General features: G+C 40.0%; 1 protein-coding gene across 5 annotated transcripts in view; it reads right to left on the bottom strand.

Moving 5' to 3' along the window:
- Positions 1 to 24360, bottom strand: part of LOC116037778 (partitioning defective 3 homolog B-like) — a 221015-nt gene that overhangs the window by 69116 nt on the left and 127539 nt on the right. For all 5 annotated transcript variants that reach the window (XM_036004093.1, XM_036004094.1, XM_036004092.1 and 2 more), the window contains 4 exons: positions 21383 to 21598; positions 18241 to 18469; positions 7365 to 7475; positions 6596 to 6973 (listed from right to left, as the gene is read on the bottom strand). In XM_036004093.1, the coding sequence (XP_035859986.1) occupies positions 6596 to 6973; positions 7365 to 7475; positions 18241 to 18469; positions 21383 to 21598 (934 nt within the window). The remainder of the gene's footprint in view (positions 1 to 6595; positions 6974 to 7364; positions 7476 to 18240; positions 18470 to 21382; positions 21599 to 24360) is intronic.

The raw sequence follows: 24360 nt of genomic DNA on the forward strand, positions 1-24360 counted from the left end.
AAATCATAAATGAGAAGGAAGAGAGTGCAACAGGGGGAAGAGAGACCTAGAAAGGGTATACTGAAGGGAAAGAGAGCAAGGGGGAGGAAGGAATGGAGCGGACGAGTGTCTCTTGAGAGCTTTCTCTTATTAGCCAGGCTGAATCACACGCTTTGAGTCCGGAAAACACACAGTCTGGGCTTTTTTCTCGTCTGCCCCCCACACACACACACACACACTCTCAGCATCTCAGTTCAGTTTCTCTTACTTTTCTGTACTTTCCCATCTCCCTTTCTTAGTCTAATTTGCCCTTTTAGTCCTGGCCATTCACTGACCCCCCCGCCCCCCCTCATCCTCCTTGCATGTCCTCACTCCATCCACCTTGCTCCCCAACTCATCTGTTGAATAATCCTAAAACATCCACTTAGCCTCTCTTCTCCTCTAAATCCCTCGCAACTTCTTCTTTTCTCCCTTTTTTTCACCAGTTGATCCTCATTCCTGCAATTATTTGGGTCCACTCATGGCTCCTTTCAGCCTGCAAAATGTGGACCCTGTTTTCTCTTTTCCAAATCATCCTCTTTGCTTTCATTTTTTTTTTGCTCTAAACATGCACCCACCCTCAATCATTTACTCCAAATCTCTCCAGCTCGTTTCTCCTCTCTTTTCATTCTGTTCTTTTGTCTGATTTCGATGCTTTCAATAACCGTTAACCTGTACTCTGTGTCCCTCTCTTCCTGCTTTTAGAATGAAATCCCCCTTTTCTTCAAAACTTCCTCCTGCTAATTTGTTCCTTTCGCTCTTAACACTCATTCTGGCTCTTTCTTCTCCGTACCTTTCTTCTGTTTCACCCCTTGTCCCATTTTCTTTCTTCAACTCCCATTCCTCCCCTTTATTCCTAATCCCACTTAACCTTCCATTTTACCTCCCTTTCCTTCCAAAACACTCCAAACTTCTCTCTCATATCCGCCATAGTCCTTGAATCTGCTTGCTTCTCTGTTTTTTGTTTTTTTTTTAATTGATGAATTCCACATTTCTTATCACAGTTTCCATAATAATGCAATTTTCTTTTGCATTTATATATAAAGTAAAACTAGTTAGTAAAGATTAGAGAAATATTGTCTTCATTGTTACAAGAAATCAACAGGCGGTAGGAGATGGGGTGGGTTCTTTTAAGCTGCTTTACCAACCAATGCATTTTGTTTTGTGGAGAGAACAGTCATTAATTGCCCTCACTTGTCAGAAAGATGAGGAGCTACATGTGTGGATGTCACAAAGAGACAGTAGGACTTGCATTAAATCCTTGTAGAATCAACTGAAATGTGATAGAAACCTTTACAATCGGGCCAGTAAGTTACTGCTCCTATCGCAGCTATTTTCCAAAGCATTTTGCGTTAATGTGACCTTGGTTGTTTATTCAGTAATGCTAAGAAAGAGCTTTTCTTTGTGACTTTGCTTTAATGCTTATTCGTACCAAAATCATGTTTCTACCCAAAGCTAGCAAAGATACATCCCCTAATACACACACACACACACACACACACACACACACGGCCCCGCCCCTCCACTCTGTGTGTGAGAAGTGTGTAAGATAAAGACAGCGAGTATGTATTACTGTGTTAAAAAAAAGGCCTGTGTGTGTGGCACTAATTGAGCTGAGAGAATATCTGATTAATTAACATGGAGGAAAGAAAGCCTCTCCAGTGACCAGCCAAGCAATGCTAAATGCTTATATTTCTCTCCTGTATACAAGCTCCCTCTGTGTCTCTCATGGTCTCTATTCCACCATACTGACTATTAATGCACAATTTGGGAGTGATGTTGTTTCCTTTCATGTACTCTGAGAAGTAAAACGAGCACAATCTATATATGCAAGCTTAAATATTTAGGTAAGGTACAGTTTGTGTAGAAATTAATACATTTGCCTATGTGTAGCATTTTAGTAGTCAAAAGAAGCTCACACTACTACATCTCACATTGTGTCACACTGACTAGTATCCCACAGGAAATCTTGCTATACAGAGGAAAAGCCTATTACTGTCTGATATAAAGCAGTCAGCAGTCAGTGGGTGGCTGCTCTTCCAGCACAACCAAAGCTACATCTTCTAGAAGAGTTTCTCACTTCCAACATTCAGTTCCAGCATGTTGGATGTGATGGGGGGGGGGGGGGGACATTTCTTTCTTTCATTCTTGATGGTATTTGCTCTCTACTTATCGCTACAGTACCTCTCTCTCAAGCTCACTCCACTCTGGTCTCTCCAGACTGATTGTTTTCTAATTGGTGGAGTGCCAGAGGTCGTGGTTGTTATGGTAACCTGCAAGGGGCACTTGGAAGAGTTAGGTAGTGGATGGGCGAGGGTGGGAGGGGGCACCCACTCAAGAAAACGGAGGGCAGCACTCATCCAAAGCTTGGGTGGTCACTTCAGAAAATGAACTGTGTGTGTGTTTGACATCCTAACTACCTCAGTTTTGTACATGCACCTACAGTAAGTGTGTGAGTGCACAAGACAGAGGAAATGGTTTGCCTGAGAGGACAAGGGTGTGAGAAAGCTAGTATATATGTGTATGCGTGTGTGTATGCATGTGTGTGTGTGTGTGTGTGTGTGTGTATGCGTGTGTGCGTGTGTGTGTACGCAGAGGGTGGGCGAAGAATCCTGCCCTCCACTTGAAAATTTTCTAAAGAGCTCCTTTGCTTGCGTCCTTTTCTCTCCCAGCCCGATTCCCACTGGTACTTCCTTCCCTATGTGAGCCACTCAGGCCCTCCAATCGGTCCATCTGCGTACTGAGATGGAAGAGAGGCAGAGGAGCTGCAGGAGGGTGGACACCAGGAGAAAAACTGTACGTCCATACTAAGCTGACTGAATTTGAAAATGCATCTTTTTTTCCCTCACTGATTTACTACTCCATCCGGACTTAGCTGGCTTTTTGCTTTTTAAAACTGTCTCTAGTGTAGGATAAATGTGAAGATGATGACATAAGCCTGGCCAGGGGAGCCGTGTTGCAGTAAATATAGGAAGACAACTTACTGTTGTTTTCTAACCCATTTTGTGTCACTTATTATGACATGTCAATATAGCAGATCACACAGAGGAAAGGTAAGGTCTAAATATAAAAATAACCTGCAAATGTTAATGTGGACAGCCAATGTTTTCACATAGCATTTTTTAAATTAGACACCTTATTGTGGAGGTTGTCTCATGTAAAGGATGATTACATAGGAAATACCTACCTGTGTAATGGGTTTACTAAATGAGTCTGCATTAAACTCTTCCATGCATAAGGAACTGAGCTGGCAGTGCCCTTTAGAATTAAAGGGGGTGGGCTGGTTGAGAAGCAGATAGTGTGATATATTACTGTGCTGCGTGGTTAAATAACCAGCCTTCCATAATAGTGCTGTTTAAAGCAAACCACTGAATATGCACAAACACGCACATGCAGCCAGCCACATAAATGTGTGCTGGGGAATATAATTTACTCTATTTTAAGACCTACAGTATATATGGAAATTGCAACACGATGCTGTCAGCTGTCCGAAGGAACTGACATAATGTTTGAACTCCTGCAAAGACAATGAAAGTGTTGCAGAAGGCTGTGTGCACCTGTAATGTTTATTTGAATCAATCATTGGAAAAGTAGGTGAAGAATAAAAAAAAAGGGAAAACATCATTGTTATTTCAGAAGCCTGTTGCTCCTCTACTGGAGAGTTTGTCAAAGCTTTTGACAAATTTAAGCATTATGATTATTAGGGGCAACTACTGAGTGCCTATTGATTGATAATGTGCACTTTGCTACACATGTATCGCAGAGATACTTGCTGATATGAAAGCATAGCATTTATGAGGTGTTTTAGTGTTTGGCTCGGACCCAGTTCCAGAGTAAAATCACTATGGAGGCTTTTCAAATTAGTGGAGGTGCACCAGTAGTTACAGAGCAGACTGCATGGGTAAGCAAAGACAATAAAAAAATTGCATTCTGCTGATCCAGAGTCAGTTCTGCTGTGTGTTACTAACAGCCGATGACCAGAAATTAAAGGGAGGTAGCACAAATGAAACTAAACAATAGTGGTATAATCACACTAATTCTATTTTAAGTGTATTACTTTGAATTATTGTTCCATTAAGAAGATATCAACTTCTTAATGTGACAATGTTTTTCAAAGTAGCAAAGTAACAAGGCCTATACTAGAAGGTGAAAGTAGCAACTGACAAATTTACAGCAAGCATTATGAAGTGTTGTGTCCTGAATACTCCAGCTGATCTTTATTTTTGAATCAAGGCCCACTTAAAGTTATTAATACTTCCACTGACTGAATAAACTGGTTATTTGGTCATCCAGCAGCACTAACGGTTTCCAGGGGAGGGTGTAAATCAAACTGAGCTGATGGTGTTGTTTCAGCCCTAAAATTCATCCTACAATCAAAGCCCTACAATCATCATTGTCAAGCACAAGGCAACGCCTGTTTTATAGTTTTGCTATTAATATCCATGATTACCAGAACAACTTTCTACATCTTATATATGGTCTGCACACACAGACACAATACAACACACACAATACAACACACACACACACACACACACACACACACACACACACACACACACACACACACACACACACACACACAGAGCGGTACATGCACATAGAGCTTTGTACATTTGTGAGCTCTATGTTGTTGGTGTTTTTGTCACTGCATCACTTACTGTACTTACTGTGTGTGTGTGTGTGTGTGTGTGTGTGTGTGTGTGTGTGTGTAAATCGGTGTGCTTGATTGCTTTGCTGAGCTGCTGATGGAATGGAGTCCTTAGCGATTTTGTTTATCTCCGTCTCCCACATGCATACCGTGGCTCCGGCCTCCCTTGACACACAGTAACACAGAGTAACGCACACACAGACACCGCTGACACGACTACCTTCTTTTTTTGGCACCATCGATTACTGTCAGCCAATACCTGGACTTGCTTCTGTCTGCATCATCAGGTTTCAGGAAGTGATGATAAATGAATAGCACTATCTGCCAGGACTGCTGTGGCCATGGATATAGGTTTCCAAAATCAAGACATTCTTAAACTTGTTTTACTTCTTTTATGGAAGGAAAGAGGAAATAGATGGGAAAACTTGAGTAAATAAATATTGGATAAATTAAACTAGGTAGTCACAAGCCCACACTGGATCCATTCAACTTTCTTATACATCTAGTTAATTATGAGTTTGTTGAATAAAGTAGTATTATCTTATAATTTAATTAGTTTAGTTAGAAGTTAGTGTTAGAAAACTGAAACACTGCCATACCGTATCACATATTTACAGAAAAACAATGATGCTTTAATATTAAATAGATCTACTGTGATTAGCATATTTAGCTGTACATATAATCATGCATTGTTAAAGCCCAAGCAAATGTTTATTTACAAAATCCCAATAAGAAAACATGGAGAATACTACATACTTACACAAGTTAGGACGATTTATTTTTAGGGCATTCTGTTTAAGTAGCAATTACTTATATTTACTTAAAGACAGTGGTGTCTCACATTGGTATAGGTTTGGAAGAATCTGGCACTGCTTATACATCCCTGTTTTGGATTGGCTAAAACTGAACTAAGGTTTGAACTTAGCTGAATCCCTTTCCCTTCCGCATTACCAAAAATCTGAGCAATTTACTTTTAATAAAAATCTTAAAGAAGTCTACACTACAAGCCAAGGTCAATAGAGTCTTGACTTTCCATAATGAATCACTATTTATGCAGAAAGGAAACAATATGAGAAAAAACACTAAGTCAGAATCACTTTAAAGCCTGGAACTGTCCATCAAACAGGTTTACTTCCTCGCATGAAGACAGGTACAGAAATTAGGTGGATGTGTGTGTCTGTGTGTGAGGATATCTGTACTGGCAGATATATTCAAGAGTAAGTGAGCTGTGACTGGCATAATAAAGGTTAGGAGTAAGGATTGTGGAGCTGAGAGGAACACATTGAACCCTGCAGGGATTTTATTGGGACACACACAACACACACACACACACTTGTATGTCAGTGGGTACATGAGTACACAAGCGCTCACACTGAAGCTCAAAGCAAGCACAAACAATTCAATCTTTCCTTTTTGTCTGTCTCTCTATTCCTCTCTTGTTCTCAAACAAACACACACACACACACACACACACACACACACACACACACACACACACACACACACACACACACACACACACACACACACACACACACACACACACACACACACACACACACACACTTGATTTAGACAGGTGAGGGAAAAAGAGAGGGAGAAATATGAAGCATCAGCAAGATAATATTGCACTGTAAAAGTGAAGATGGACAGAAGAGAAAAGGAACAGGGAGAAACCTGGGAGCTTTAGGCCCAGGCCTAGCTCCAGGAAAGGGGCCCAGGTTATTTTGCAGGTTTCAAAAAGGCAAAAGCTAAAATTAAATGTAAGAATAATTGATCAAATTGTACCAATTTTGCCACTGGGTGTCAAACTACCGAACCAAACCTTTTTGCTTTGGTTAAAAACATCAACTACCGCCCTCAAGCACGAGGCTGGAGCTTTATTGACTCTTGTAAGTATACCCTGAGAAGGTCATGGTGCCTTACCTGTCATTAGCAGTAGCAGAGACAGGAGGGGATGTAGTTCCAGCTCCCCTTGGTTTATTGACTTTGGCGTACAGCCTATCAAGGGGGTCACCATCAGGGATGGCTCCAGGGTCGTTACCATGATTCCCATGCCCTGGTAAGGCAGAACGGCCTTGGGAGGAAGGGGTGCCAGGATGGGTGTGCTGAATTGTATTGTAGGGAGGTGACTGAGACGGTGGCAGTGACATTGGACCCATTTCACGGTTCCTGAAGGATTGTATTCGGGCGTAGTTGGGGTCTGTGTCGTCATCTTCGACATCCGGATAGGCCGACCCGCCACCGCCACCTTGCTGGTCTCTGAGCTGTTGCTCTCGCAGCTCAGGATGCCCTGCCTCGATCCTGACAGACAGATGGAGAGCCAGATAAGACATCCAGAAATAGCATTAAAACACAGAGAGTGTTTATAATGGCTGAGTTATAGGACTACCAGGGCTAACAAGGGCTACCTTTAAACAAAGCACACAGTGGTACAGCATTAGTAAAGAGCTCAGGAATGACAAGCAGGGAGTACAGAGGAATAGAGGGATTGGAGAGATTGAAAAGAAAGATAAGCAATAAAAGAAAAGAATGGTAGAGATGTTAATAAAGTGAACAATCATCTGCAATCAAGGAGGAGAAAAAAAAGATGCTTACATAAATTTCCTTAATGAAAAATATTTCTCTGAATATACACCGTATCTGAGTCTGCATGTCAGCAAATTTAAAGCAAACAATCATCAAAGCTTCCTACCTTTCTCTCTCATCTTTCATCCTCTCGAACTCATGATCACTCAGAAGGCCTGACTTCTGTTGCTGGAGAGCTGTTTTTGAGTCCTTCTTCTCCTCTTTTTTCTTCCCGAATCTGGACAGAGAGAAGAAGTGAAACAGACAGAAAGACAGAGACAGAGAGTTAATGGAGAAAACATTATAGTATATTAACTCTGTATGGGGATTTCAACAGCCTTCAGCATGATGTGGTACTGGTAGCAATAACTAACACCACAAAAACACCATTCTTACAACAAACACACATGGCTGAAATCCTGCACATGCAAACACAGTGACATGAATGCAGATAAAGTACGGACACTGTGTCATTCAGTGCAAGATCAGGCTGGGACTCAGTGTCAAGAACGACTGAATCGCCTCTGCGTCTCTCCAACCTCTCACTCACAGACACATACACACACATACACATACATAGTAAGAAGCACCCAAATAAAGGTATATCACACTGCAGCTTATAAGCTTATAAATGGCACTACATCCACCACTTCTCACTTTTAAAACTGGTAGTGGTAGATACAATTCCTTAAAAGCAGCTGCCATAGCTAAACACAACCCTTCAGCCTGCACTGCTGCTGCCACTAAACCTTTGCTAGCGCTGCAGTAAAGTCACATTTAAATTGAAATGCTCCCAAAATGTAAGTTCCTAGCTTCCCTCTCTCTTCTTGCTGCTCTTTCCTCCTTAAAACAGAGAATTGTTATAATAGTAATTACTCAAAAATACATTGAACTTTAATATACAAATATTGTAGGTATGAAAGGCAAATAGATAAGGTAAATATGTATTATAAAAAAGGTAAGCAATAGGAAGGATACAGGTCTATATGTATAGGTTGGTGGTTGCAATGCAATGCGAACAGGGAACAAATAGAGTATGAGTAGTTCAATAAATAAGACAGAGAGAGGCTATATGTAAAGCTATTGCTACTCCATACAGTCTAATCTAAATTAAAAGATGGCGTACACACAATAGACTAAGTGTTTTAAGTGGCCACATATCAATACTCCAAACCACAGCAGTCAATACAGTTTGTATGTGGTCAGCATCAACAGCATACTCAGCACTACTGGACACTGCACAAGTCATTACCTGGAGAAGGCCGTGGCTCACACACATGCACAGACACAAATACACACACCTGACTAAATGTCATAACTAAATGTGAATGAATAATGTGAGTGAAAGTTGACTGCATATATTTATAGGGAAATGAGAGAAACACAGTTAACCAGCATTACCACTTGAGTGTATGGAGATATATGGACAATTATTTACAGTGAATGATGAATGAAATTGTTTTGTCTTGTTCCGTAGTTTTTTCTTCATAATGCAAAAACAGGATCTGAGTCAACTTTTTTGCTGACAAAGGTTTGATTGATATGAAGTTATCAGGAGCCATTCAGAGGCTAAACATGTCATAAGCAAGTATAGCCTGCTCCCACGCTGACGTGAAAAAAAGGAGGAAAAAAAGCACTCCTCCCATAGAAGCTCATTGAAATGCACAGCCCAGCAGCTATACGGTGAGCAGGATATGGTTAACTGAGTCAGTCAAAACTGCTAAATAGTTAATATCTGCAACACGCAAACAGTGACCTTATAACACACCTTATGTTTTATTTATCTGGTAAATTTATTGATACATTATTCTTTGGTCTACACATCCGCTACCCAATGCTGCTGATGTTTTTGAAGTATCACTATATATATACCTGCTTCCGCATTATTTAAAACAATATTAATGGTCATTTTAAAGTGTGTGATTATGTGTGTTATGTGTATAGTTGATGTGTGACTGTTTTGTAGTTTAGCCTGTGCGTGTCTGTGCATAGCTGTGAAAAAATAACGATGGAGTGTGTGCACTGAGGTAATATGTTTCTTTGAAATGCTTAATGTGGACTGGGGGTAAAGCAGCCAATTCACCTCCCATAGAGGGGGGCTCAATGGGCAATGAAGGGCCATAACCGTGTGTGTGCATTAACAGTGTGAGTGTGTATTTGCCTCACTGGGGACAAGCCTTGCTCTAATTACTGCTACATACGAAGTTACAGGCTTACCCTTTCCTTCAACTCTCTCTGTCTTCCCCTCTCTTACCCCTCCTTCACCTCCCTTCCTTTTACCCTTTCCTCCTTTTTTTTTTTTTTTTTTTACCTCCCTTTCTCTCATTAACCTCATTTCTGTTCCATCCTATCCATAGCTTACCTCGCCTTCACCCCTTCATCTTGCCGCCTCGTTTGGCATGTCGCACCTTTGTTTCAAACACTTCTCTCACAGCACTTAACCTCTAACCCCACACACACACACACACACACACACACACACACACATACTCTCTCTTCTGTGCTGTCATCCCTGTTTCTTCTCTCACCTCAGCTTTTAAACAGAAAATAAAAAGATGAAAAAGGAATTTGGAATAAGGTTGGATTTCATGTCGGTTGTATTACTCGCAGGAGCTACAGAGTAAGAGAAAATCTGACTTTTAATGCTCTTTAATGACGCATCGAACAGAAACGGGGTGGGGGGACTCAAAATACCTTAAAACCTAACTTTACAAACGTATCACTGTCAAGTCAAAACAGGCCTGTACACAAAACCCATAAACTGAAAAAAAGGAATGCAGATAAATAGAGATAAATAAGACAAAACCTAAGACGTGAGAGATAAATAGACGACAATCTCTCGCTGTGTCCAATTGCGTGTCTAAAATTGATTTTGGACTAAACTGACATTGGATGCCTCTTTAATACATTCTCTGTAATATGTTATGACAAATGAAGCAATCAAACACATCACCGTGAATCTAAGGACAGCAGGCCGTACGCTGCTTTCATTTATGAGGGGAAGGATGAGGAGCTTGACTAAATCATTTCACTTGTGGTTTGGAAATAATTGTCCACATAAGATTAATCCAGCCATTTGATTTTTACTTCTCCACACTGACCTCAGAGACCAACTCTGCCCAACGGCAATATGTTTTAAAGTTATTTTATATGAGCGATTTTATATTCGGACAAATGGTGGAAAAGTGCAAGATATTGAAAAGTAAATAGGGTACAAAAAACATATTTCAACTGCAGTTCCGTAGATCCTTAAAGTAAAGAGTATTACACACGTTTAAGCCTCAAGATCATCTCTGATTTGCTACTTTGATGAGATCATTGACAAAAAGATTATGACAAAAATGGAGTGAAATTATTGCAAATTGTAACCAATGCTTTAACGTCTTAAAATCTGGTTTAAAACATTAGCTACCGAGTAAAATATGGAGTTTCAAGAATTTTTGAGTGTCAAGAAGTGCTTTAATAAGAACATTAGATAAAACAATGGAGATAGCTTTGGAGCTATCTGTGCAGTATGTGTTATATGCCTTCTTGACAAACTATACTTCCTTAATTTCTTCCCATCATCTGTTCATTCCTCATTCTCTCCCTCCCTACATCCCTGTGTTCATCTGCAGGGGTGTTTTTTCCATGGGGTCAAGTTCTACAGTGAAGATGAACCGATTACAATAAACAAGAAACCATCTGTAGCTATGTTTGAGTGACTTACATTTAGCAGCAAATGGAAGGGAAAAGGACAGTGAGAAGGATTTAGAGGGTAGAGAAAGATGTACAAAGATAATGGACAACTACAGCTTAATTAGGCCTACTCTCTCGCTCCCTCTTGAGTGTTATTACTGGGCTATTGTGGGAGGCAGCATGCGTGGATGCACACACATAAGCACACACACACACATAAGCACACACACACACACACACACACACACACAATTGAACAAAGATACACAAATAAAATATAGGCAGAAACACAGAGAGGCATACATCGATTAGAACGTTTGTGTGTTTCTGTGTGTGCATGTGGCCTTTTGCAAGTGAGGAAAGTAACATAAATAGAAAGCTACACACTTGGGATGCCTGTGCATTTCTCTTTGTACATGCACACAAAACAAACAATGAAATTGAAGTGAATAGGAAGTAAAGTGGCTTGTCTCATGATGTCAGGACACTCATCTTTTCTCGTTACGACTTCTGCCTGTCAGCAACTTCCTTTTCACGTCAGTCCTTTAAAATTGAGGAATCAGTAAAAACACAAACCATTGGCTAAGTGTCTTCACAGTGCGCATTTACTAAAAACCAGGTGCTGGAGGTAATGAACACATATCTGCATATGAATGCAGCATCTGTAAGCAACGGGACAATATTTTGGTAGCCAATGGGTTCCGAGATTGCTGGAGGAATGGAATCATTTTCTATATATAAAACGTTTTAAATTTTACAAGTTATGACATTATCGCTTGAGCATAATTTCACAAGGGATATCAGAGTAAAAACAGCTGATTACAAGTCCGTTAGGATGAATGACCTCTAGTTCTGTCATTAGTGGGAATAGAAGGATGACCCATGAATATTTATGACCTAACACCACAATCTGTATGGAAAGTGAACAGCTACTCATTTGCATGTGAGAAAAATTTAATTAATCATATAGCTTTTTTAAAGCCTCCATCTGTGCTGGAAAAGGTAGGAGGAAAAAAACAAAACAAACATTTAGCCATTTGAGTCTGATGTCTGACCAGCGGGGAAAAAATGTTTCTTTGAGAATTATTGTTTCTTTCCACAGTCAATTTTGTTGAGCTACCAGACAGTAGTAAGTAAACGATATGTATTACCACAGAATATGTTGTACAAAACATATACCTACATAATTACTTACTGATGAAGAAAGAAGAAAAAATGCACACAAGTGGGTGGTTAAAATATCAGCTTCATTTAACGAAGCAACCAGCAGCAGGCACAGTGTAACAGTCCAGAGTGCAAACTCATCATTTAACCCACATCTTGACCTTACACTAAACATGTTTTAGATGTGAGGACTGGTCAGCATGGTAGCAAATGGTAAAACATCAATAGGTTTAAAACAGGTTCTAACATCAAACAAATATGAGACACGCACGCATGCACGCACTCTCACACACACACACACACACACACACACACACACACACTGAACAGTGAGCAGAGGGCTGTCCCACACTTGTGTTTCTGAACAGTCCATGAGGAGAAAACCCACTGACAAACAGAAAACGAGTGCAAACATCTGTGACTCTCACTTCCCCTATTCTTTCTATTCTTCTGCTCTTCTCTCACTCCCTCCCTCTGCCACTCCATAGACACGCCTCCCTTTGCTATCATTGGCAAATGGATCCCTGAAGGAATGGATGATTGAAAAGTGTGCTGCGATAACAAGCACACACACACACACACACACACACACACACACACACACACACACACACACACACACACACACACACAAACATGCACGCACTTGCAAACACACAGATGATTGGCAGGCATGACATCAGTTTGTGACACTCCAATGACTTCCTGTCATGATGTTTGATTGGCAGCTGGTGGGTCCTTCCCCCCCTTTCAAGCATGTGCTCTCTAATTATGAAACAATGACAGGCATTGTCTGGTCAAAAGACAGGGTTTTACCTGCATAAAGAGCTGGGAACAGTCAGAAGTATATTTTAAACTGTTTTTTTTCTATGTATTTATTTTTCTTTATGTCCCTTTATTTTGTAACTAGTTAAGTTTATTTCCTATTTGTCCTCTTGCTACATGTGTCGACATTGTTGCACTGCTAAATAGTGTTATATACTGTTTCTATGATGCCTTACTATAAGGATTATCTTGTTCTTTGAATAATGAGAAGGGGGAAAATAGATATACTTGCTAAATGGCAATGGCCAGTAAAAGCACCCCATCATCGAAATGGGCTAATAGGCCCAACAATGGAGCACTTTAAGTCAAACAGAGGTGTCGCATTATGGTCAGTTGGAGGGAGAAGAGAAAGAAGGAAGAAAAGAGGCAAATACAGGAGAGAGTGTAATTATAGTCATCAACGATAGGTAAAGAACGAGAGCGTACTCAATGCTCAAAGAACATGATTGTGCTCTAATTGCATTCTCCAATTATGTTGCTCTTTGAGTTTTAAGTTTTGCTAAGGTAAACATACCTTCTGACATTTTCTTATGAAAGTAGATCATTCAGTGGACAGTTAGCAGACATATATGCACACATGCACACACACACACACACACACACACACACACACACACACACACACACACACACACACACAGAAACCAGAGCAACGGAGGCCAGATGGAGGTGAGTACAGTGGTGCACGATTACAACCAAGCAGGCAACAATGCATTTATTATCATATATTCACACCATTTTAAATCTGAAAGTGAACAGCATGCATACATACTTTACAACACACCAACAATCACATAAACATGACGCACTGGCAGTGCCTGTCCCTTTTTGGTTCTGGTAGACCTTGTACATTCCCAGTCTCACCTCATAGATTACCATATTTGCATTTGTACAGACAACCAGCATACAACACACACACACAGAAAAGCTCAGAGAACCATTCTCTGAATCCATGTTAGTTATGTTTGAAAAGTGTGAAGTTATGGTTGTAGGTGTGTGTGTAATATAAATATTCGGAGAGTTGCCAGATTTGTTTAAATATCAACCTTAATGGTCTGAGCAAAGATACACAGATCATAGAGGAACAAAGGTTCACACAACTGGAGACAAAATACACACACACACACACACACACACACACACACACACACACACACACACACACACACACACACACCGTGTCTGAGGAAGATTCACAGCAACCATGGCCAACTATATGACAACCAACTGACTGTGTGACCAATCATGTTTTATCACCACATGATTATTCATGACGGTATAATGGTTACCACACACACACACACACACACACACACACACACACACACAGAGATGATTGGCAGAACTGATTGGCAGGTGGCAGCAGTTCAGATGACAGTGCCAGAGCCAGCTGTCTACTTTAAAGGGCATTTTAAACAAACATTCACAGTCTGACTTTAATCTCTGGGTGACCAATGTGAATAGCACAGTGCAGTAATAATATTTAACTTTTCTACCCCTCTACAGCATTTCTTCATTTATGTGAAGAACTTAATTGTAAGTCAGCCTTTTTGGCAATTACCATTTCATTCAGGAAAACCTGTGATTTCTACACAATAAGAGAGGAATTTACGATCGGAACGTTATGGCAATAATGACATTGTGTGTCTTTGCAGCTGGTGCAAAGAAATATATAGTAGTAGTATATACTGTAGGTAAAGAAATCTAGTGTGTCAAATGTGTGAACCATCCAATGGTACACAGTAACATTTACTACTGTAGAACCAGACACCTTGGAGTAAGGTTGAGTATCTCATACCAGCTCTCCTTCAGACCATTAGGCCAATCAAAGCTGGCCTTAGATGAATATGACAAATCAGCAGCACAGCCTAGATTGAACTTTACTGAATAGCACCAATTTGCCTTCTCAGTCTACCTCCATTACATGCAATCAAATGCAGATAGGGAGCTGGAGCTGGAGCTGGAGGGAGCAGACCGAGAGGAAAAATTGGAATGATGCAAAGATTACGGGGGTGGGGGTGTGAAGGGGGAGGTAGAGAGGTTACTGAAATATGGCTCGAAAGAGGGGGAGGAGAGAAAGGCTGAGATTATCACTGGGCTCAAATCAAGGCCCTTCTATGGTGACCAGAGATGGGGAATAGAGGAAAGGTCTAAACTATCCTCAGGTGTATTATATGGTTTCTTAAGGCACTTAAGGCAAGACATGGGGCAATTAGTGGTTAGATGAAAGGATGGATGGAAGGATAGGTGCATAGAGGTAAGGATCAGTTAGATTAAACTGGAGATATTCTCGGGTGTGCTGCGTAGGTTGTCCAGGCCATAATAACACGTGGTAGATAGGCAGAAGAGAGATGGATGAACATAGAAAGAAGGGGTTGGGCGTAACCTTCCCTGAACTGTGAAGCACTTAAAACACTGCTAAGATGATAAGACAGAGTGATAGAGTGAAGGAGGTAAAAAAAGAAGAAGACATCTTTAGGTGGGTCATGTACTGCCCTGGAGCTGTAATGGAAAAAGCAATAGGGAACTGTGAGAAAGACGGAGGCGGAGATGGCATGATTGAGATCCTCAGGTGTGTAATCTGTGCATTTATAGGAATATATCACATTGTGCCACAAATGATCCATGGTTATACATATAGCTTGCACATTGGAACATGTTAAGACCATAAAACATAAACCACATATGGCAAGAATGAATCAAACAGTATAAATCTATGATTGTGTTTGAATGTCATGCAGGAATTTCTCTGCTGCATACTTGGTATTTAGTAATCTGCAGGTTTTACCAAGTCCAATTGAAGACATTTTACAATCTTTTTAAGACCTTTATGAATGAAATTAAAGACCTATATCACAACATAAAAGTACAACGAAATGCAGAGTCACAAACGCACTTGCAAAGTAAATAAATGTATTCAAATTGAATAAAAGTGACACAAGAAAGAACTACAACACCACAGAATAAAAAATAAAAACATTTCAATGAGCATTAGAGGTAGCGTTACATGGACGTAGGAAAATGAAATGATTTAAGACCACACAATACTTCAGCGTATTTAAGACTTTTTAAGGCCTAAAATTTGGATTTTGAAATTTTAGACTTTGTAAGGCCCACGGAAACCCTGGTAATGGATCTTTATTTTCAGGTAGTGTAAAACTGTGGTTAAATCAAACGTTTGGGAATTATATTATGTCAACTTTCATTTATTCGCTCAATGAAATTGAGGTGAACAGGATTTCATTTGTGATGCTCAAAGTACTGCAAAATTAAATTGAAAAAAAGTTTCTTAATAATAAAGCTTTACCTGGAATAATCCACAGATCTTGCTATGGATGGTGTTCACAATTTTTTTTATCAGTCGTAGAAAACAGTTTTCAATGAAAATATTTTGATAGAGATATATGGACATCTTTTAAGATATGGGTGAACTGACTCTTTAGGCTATCAAATTTGAACTACTGTAACAGGGGCTTTCTTCGATGTTGCAAGGTCTTTCTTTCCTTTGTGGCTTGAGAAATTGCATTATAAATGTATTATTAAAGCTAAATATATGCTATTTAAAAATGTAGGACTCAAAAGGCCATGTAATGAAACTACCACTGATTCATACAACACAAAGTTGCATATTATGCAATGATGGGTTGAAGTGGCTACTTTCACCTCAGGAGGAACTGACAAAGATGAAGGAAGGTAGATAAGCAGGTAGGTACGTCTGCCATTAAACTAAAACTACCAATCAAATAAGTGGGTGAAGAATGAAGGAACATACTGTACAGTACACACCACAACCCTACCTCTCCAGCCTTTCCTATCAAAATTGATTTGACATAATTATGAACAGGCTTAGGTATAAAGAGCCATTTATATACTTAACTGCATGACAAAGACAGCTTTTTAACATCATAAAAGGAATGTCTGCTCCCCATAACTTCCTTACTAATTACTATAGGTATGAGAAAGTGAAAGCACACTGAAGTGGGAAAGAGGAAAACAAGGTGGAACAGAGGTTAACAAAAAGGTGGAGCCTTTCAAAGAAAATAGCACTGAACCTATTCAATCAAGAAACATTATTCTAATTGCCTAATATTTCACTTATAAATAACATGCAATTCTGAGATATAATCACTGTGATAAAATCGGACTTTGAAATCTGGTGTTTTTCTGTGTTCTGGTTCACACAGACTGCTTTTGTGAGTGTATTTTGAAAAGGCTGTGGCTTAACTTTTGGGATCAAATTGCATGCAAGTGTTTTTCTTAAGATGTGTATCTATGTAATGGTCATGTGAAATCCCATTTCAGAAACAACCACAGTGAAAAAAAAAAACTGATGTTAGGTAGCAATTAAGGTAGAAAGTACAAATTGTTCATTGAAACATTTTGCCCCATTCATGCTGTGTGTCTACCTAAATGCCTCATTCACACTGAGAGATATAATGTTAAAGTTAATCACATGAAATAGTTCTGACAGGTAATTTTCAGCGCCTCTAAAGGAAATTGGGGCACCGCTCTTAGAGTGGTCTTTGTGTGCCTGTGAGCATGTGATAGTGTTTCATGAGGGGGAAAAAGACCTCTGTGTTCATGTTTAAAGGGTTATATTTGTCAGATACAGTGTGAATGCATGAGGTGTGCAGAGAGAGATTGTGCTAATTGATGTGTCCCTATTGAGAGAATTAGGTAATTGTGGCTGACGGACTCCATTAATCTGATTTTTTGACTTTAAACAAAGGCAGGATTTTTGTCAAATACACACAGGTTATTGCAGTAATACAAAGGACAGATCATCTAACCAGTGAGTTCTGTGTTATTGTAGACATCATCAACTGAAGACAGACTATATTAAAGAAAGATTAAGACAACATATATGCCTATACCAAATATATTTTTTGTTTGTACCTTTGCATGATATTATAAAATGGCGTTATATTCACATTACAAATGTGTAGAAAGCATGCGACTATGGATTCCATATGACACAAATGTTTATCACTGAAAAGGTTGCTTTCCAGCTTACAAAATGACTGTACACTCCAACACACACTAACACTGTAAGCTGAAAATCGTTTAAGACTTCACATGCTGGATAGAAGTGATTTCACCAGCTAGCGCGGGTAATGTATCGGCCATTCTGCATATACACACTTAAAGACACAAATAGACGTATGACCACAAAAATAATCATCTCACTCGCTGCTCTCACACGCACGCACACACACACACACACACACACACACACACACACACACACACACACACACACACACACACACACACACACACACACACACACACACACACACACACACACACACACACACACACACACAGTTACTTACCTCAGCAGGCCAAAGCCTATTTTCTTGCTCTTTTTCTCTGTGTCCTCAGGCTCCTCTGCTTTCTTTTTCCCTTTCTCTTTTATTTTCCCCTTGTTCTTTTCCTTCTTCTTTGTTTTCGGTTTCTTTTTCTTGTCTTTTTTGCCTTTTTCCTCTGTTCGATCCTCCACTCCCTGGCGGGATGAACTACTTGCCGGGGTGTCCCGGCCTGAACTCTGCTCCGAACCATCATCTAGAGGGAATAGATGAAGAAAAGGAGAAAGATGGGGATTAGAGGGATTGGGGCACTGCTACTTCTGCTACTTGGGCGGAGTGATTTGCTCGCAGCACCTGAGAAGCCCCGTGGAGAGAAGCAGAGAGTAACAACGGTGCTTTTCAGGTGTTGTGCTAATCACTCCGCCCAAGTAGCAGTGCTTCGCCTTCTGAGAATATAGTTCCCAGTATGTATACGTTTAGAAGATGGCTGTACCTCAGGTGACCTTGTTATTTGTACACGCTGTGACTATACAAATCACAACATGTAAATAGGAAATGTTGGCGTTATTTTGTCACTTATTGGGAGCAGTAGGCTAGATGGAGCCGGTTACCTCCAGGATCTGTGCTGAGCGAGGCTAGCGGTGGGTGCGTCAGACAGAGTTACGACACGCACGGAGATGAGAAGGGTATGTATGGACTTATCTAACTCTGGGGGATACGGTGAATAAGCTAAAGTCCCAATAACTTGGCGTGTTCCTTTAAGATTAAGTTATAAAGTCTTTGTAAAACAGGATTATCAATAAGCTGCTTAATGGAAGTGCTAAATCTAGTGAAAGCTTCATCAATGAAATCCTGATTAAAAGTAGTTACTCTCATAAAACCAACCAATTCCACCTTTAATTATTGACATCTTTCTTCGCCTTGTGTCCAAAGCAAATCACTTTATTTTGATGCAAACAGGCACACCAGATTCATTTATCATCATTTTGTATTTGCATAAAGCTGATTCATCAGCATTGTCAAGAACCATCGCTGTGACCTAATTTTCAAGTTAACATGAAGAAGAAGTCAGTTCCAGTGGTACATAGCAATGGAGTTTAGGCACTTACTGTAGCTACAGTAATGCTCATTATAGCAGTAAAACCAAGACTAATTTGCCAAATCCCACAGCATAACACAATACAGTGAAGAGACCACATATCAGGATATAACACTAGCACGCATACAAACAAAAAGAAACAACAATGTACATATCTCCACAAATGAACAGCCCACATACACACAGGCACATAACGTTAAACTTTCTTTACTCAACATCTCCATGACAAATTTATTAACTTTACAGTGAATGAATTAACTCTTAGAAATGAGAAAGCCAAAATGTTCAGAGTAAACTGCGCATGCACACACGCACACACACACACCCCCCTTGTCAGATTTTATAAGATAACCAAACCAAATTAGTTATTACTTTGTGTGGATATTCACTTCAGACTTAATTACAAAGACTGTCTAGTAACTGAATGGAATTGTAATCGCGTGTGTGTGTGTGTCTGCAGATACACGGCTTCATGCTTGTGCAGGACCTGGTTAGTCTTCCCCTAAGACTTTCAAAACTAAAAATTATCACAGCAGATATCCCTATAACATTTTTTTTCATCGTGTGTGTACACTAAACCAGCCTGTCAGCACATAAAACATATACTTGTTGTTACAACAAGAGTTAGAGTTTAAACACTCGTTATTAAAAAGACCAAGCCTCATTCATGAATACTTTTATTTTCACTCAAATTTGTTCTTAAAAAAAACGAACTTCAAAGTCAGGAAAACCCTACATCTGTTTCACAAAATGAATACAGACCCCTGGTTTGTTCTGACTCACATGTCAAATTTGGTTGAAATTGGAACTGGGCTATTTCTTCTACTACACTAAACGCTTTCTTGGAATATTAAAGATTTTGTACTTAAGTCAGCCATGTCAGGTGTGTTTTATTTACTATTCCATGGCATAGAACCCACCGCAAACCAGCATCATATGTATTTGTTCTGTTTACGAATGATTGTAGGGATGGTTTGTTCAAAAGGCGACATAAGAAGTATAAAACAACGAAATAGACAAAGAGATACAAATGAATCATAAGTAAGGTAACACATGAACAAAAGAATGACAGAAACAACCATTTACCACTATAATCCATCCCAGCTGACATCAAAGCCAATGACTCAAAGCCTCTGTAAAATAGTCCCTCTTTACAACTAAATTCACTGGAAACTGTGAAGCCCTGTGGTATTAGCTGGATTCAGCTCAGGATTCCCCACAATACATCAGCTACACATGAACCCTGACTAAATATTCACTGTGCACATATACTGTCAGAATGTTAGCAGTTTGCCTTCCTGATCACCAGTAGTATATAGGTAAAAAACTGCTAATACACCTTAAAATCTGACAGATAGTAGTTGATAAGCATTTTTTTGAAACTGAAGGAAAGATATAATTTAAGCCCAAGCAAAAGTGCACAAAACAGTTTGTGTGTAGACAAACATAGAAAGAGAGAGAGAGGTCTTGATTGAGTGCGCTTCAGAGAACTGTTCTCTGTCAATTAACAACAGCTCTCAAAGTGTTAAACATTTAGAAAGATGGTGACAGATGTGGCCACTGTGTGTGTGCGGTGTTGACATGCCCTATTAGTTCTATCCTGTGTGAATGTAGTGATCTGAAACAGCCTGACTCATTACTCTAGTGGTGACTGAGAAGAGCATGCTGCTAATAACACAGCTGGGAATTGAACTGCACCTCCCGGTGGAACAAACCAAGGAACTACCATTTAGCTCCGGGATAAATATTTATAGCTAAATCTGAACTGAATCACATTTTGTAAGGCAATGCTGCTGCTAAGCTTCATATATGTTGAACCTTTTGAGGCATAATGTAATGACATTACTGATAGGGGTGTGGTCAAAAGTGCAACGCGTTTGAAAGTATCATTGTGATCCAGTGTTGAAACAACCTTAAACCTTAAAAACAGCAGAAGAATTGTCAACTGTTTCTTCCATGTCTATAGAATTTACAGACTGAGTAACTGCATCTATGCAGCACGAGTAAAAAAACAACAAAAAATACACATTGCCCCCAACTTAACACATTGACACCCTCTCCATCCCTTACCATCGTCATCTTCAGGTGGTCCATCATAGGATTTATCAATAGCTGCTCGGAAGCTCTCGTTGCAGCCTCTTCCCCTGACCATATTTGGGCGAGGTCGATGGAAGGGGAGGAGTTCGTTTTTTCTGTTAACCTCTGACATGGCTGTCTGGAGACTCTCCAAGGAACTGGACTTCTTCAAGCCGAGGGTAGGGCCGAGTTCCACAGGAGTTGATGGAGCTGGGGGGGCAGAGAGAGAGACACAGAAAAAACAGACAAACATAGACAAAGGTAAGACATGGAAAGAGATATGTTTCTGGCAGTTTGCTTTGTTTAGCTTGGACCACAGGTGCAGGGCTCTAGAGTGCGACCAAAATTTGTAAGGGTGCGACTAAGATTTTTCCTAGGTCGCACCGGTGCACCTAACGTCCTCGCATCCGCTGCCTCTCCACTAACGAAGCGATGTCGTTTATATCGATATGGTTTAATGTTGCGTTACATGACCCACTTCTTCTGTAAAGACGTGCCTGTGTTGGGATCTCTCCTCCGCGCAGCCCCGCCCCCAATCACTCACACACGGCCCACCTGTGACATGGAGAGACACAGCGCCGCCGGTCCACACTGCTGACATTTGTCGACAGTTGTAATTGTTATTAACACAGCTGTATATTAAGTATGAGAGGGAAACCTGTATTGGTACCAGTGTTTCCGCTGGTAACTCTCTGTTATTGCGGCTGCCACGGCGAAAAACACAGAAGTTACTGAATGGAACTAACTTCAGTTCGTTGAGTAATAGCGTGAGACGGAGCCTGCTGGACCTGGGCGAGAGATGTGACCCATGGCCACATTATCATAGTTCATAAAAATGCAGCGCAGCCAGGGACGATGCAGACATTTCATACACAAGACGTGTGTAACGCCGCTGACCCGCCAAAGCACATTCGACCCGTGCTGGACCGTACTCTGTGAGTAGCATACGCTTCAGTCCATCGTACTCCCCCTCTCTCCCTATATGAGCTACTGGGCTATCCGGGTCTGTTATTGTTGTTGAAAACAAGTGAAGGAGCTTTCTCATAGATATATTTTTTTAAATATATCCCAGCCTATTTATTTCAAATAATTTACATGTGTTGCAGCTGTATATTTTCAAATTGGGCAGGAAACCCTGTCTTTGCATTTTATTTTAATCACATCTGTTTTAATAAAAGAGCTTGTGAAAAGTGGCTTTGACTTAAAACTGAACATTTAGCCCACTGTGTAAAAATATATATATTAGCGATAGAGATATATATTGTGTATTGATTTTTAGTCCTGGACTAGTAGAAGATCTGATAAGAATCAGTGTGGAGGGGCCCAGTTTGGAGAATTTTGATGCTAGGGAGTGTGACAAGCTGGTTTAGCCAAGGCCAAAGGGGAAGAAGGCCAGATTACAGGTGTTGGCCATCTGAGGGGCATTTGACAGCTAGGGGGGACCCGCTATAAGACTTTGAGTACAGTATAATTGTGCTTCAAATAAAAAAAAAAATGTACCAACTCCTTATTCTTGTTTAAAATAATTGACATAATATATATATATATATATATATATATATATATGGAGCATGATAAAAAGGTGACCTTGAAATTGTGGCGTTAATGGCGCCGCGAGGAAAAATTTGGGTGCACCTAAATTTTGTGCTGGTGCACCTAAATAAAAAAAGTTAGGCGCACCAGTGCGACCAAGGCAAAAAGTTAGTCTGGAGCCCTGAGGTGACTTGTTAATAAGACCATCAGAATACCGTATTGGTCCGAATATAAGACGACCCTGATTAGAAAAACAAATCTTGTTTTTATAAAGAAAATAATTTTATTTGAAAATAATTCTAATAAAATCACATTGAATAAAACAAGGTAGGCTGTTGTTTTTAACACCTTTTAAATATAAATAATATTTTCAATATCTTTTTGGATGAAAGTGTCACATTTATATTAACGGTAAATATTTCCAAGGCCTTCAGCTGAATGACTGCTCTGGTAATGGGCATCCCATCATTCCGTTTGTCAGTGATGTAATCACACACTCTCCTGTCAATCTCTGGGAAGCGGCCGCTTTGAGGCCCACGGTAAGATTTTCTCTGGCTGTTTGTATTTTTAGACGGTGTATCATCTCCATGACAATGCCTCGTTGTACTTCTGTTCTAACTTATGACTTTTAGGCTTTTTTGTAGCTGGATATATCATTTGATGCGTCTAAATATGAATGTGGATAACGTTAGTGATAGTGAGATACTTGCTACAGTTACACTTCTAGTGATGAATCAGTCACTCTCTATCTCGCTTGACCATATAACGTTACCGTGCTTTCGGGCGGACGTTGAGGCTCCGTCTAAAACTCATTTCGATCAGCTGTTTGTAACATTAAAATAAAATTGATTATGGATCATTTCATTTCTATTGTTTATAGCTGACTTTACCAGCTAACCTTTCTATTGGCTGTTGAAATCTCTTACGTTCTAAAACCAGCCTCTGCGACTTGAACAGCTGAAAGTCTAGACCCTGAATATAAGACCCCACTTTTTCAGACGTACAGTGAGGAAAATAAGTATTTGAACACCCTGCTATTTTGCAAGTTCTCCCACTTAGAAATCATGGAGGGGTCTGAAATTGTCATCGTAGGTGCATGTCCACTGTGAGAGACATAATCTAAAAAAGAAAATCCAGAAATCACAATATATGATTTTTTAACTATTTATTTGTATGATACAGCTGCAAATAAGTATTTGAACACCTGTCTATCAGCTAGAATTCTGAACCTCAAAGACCTGTTAGTCTGCCTTTAAAATGTCCACCTCCACTCCATTTATTATCCTAAATTCGATGCACCTGTTTGAGGTCGTTAGCTGCATAAAGACACCTGTCCACCCCATACAATCAGTAAGAATCCAACTACTAACATGGCCAAGACCAAAGAGCTGTCCAAAGACACTAGAGACAAAATTGTACACCTCCACAAGGCTGGAAAG

The sequence above is a fragment of the Sander lucioperca genome, chromosome 8 (assembly GCF_008315115.2).
Source record: "Sander lucioperca isolate FBNREF2018 chromosome 8, SLUC_FBN_1.2, whole genome shotgun sequence".
Lineage (NCBI taxonomy): Eukaryota > Metazoa > Chordata > Actinopteri > Perciformes > Percidae > Sander > Sander lucioperca.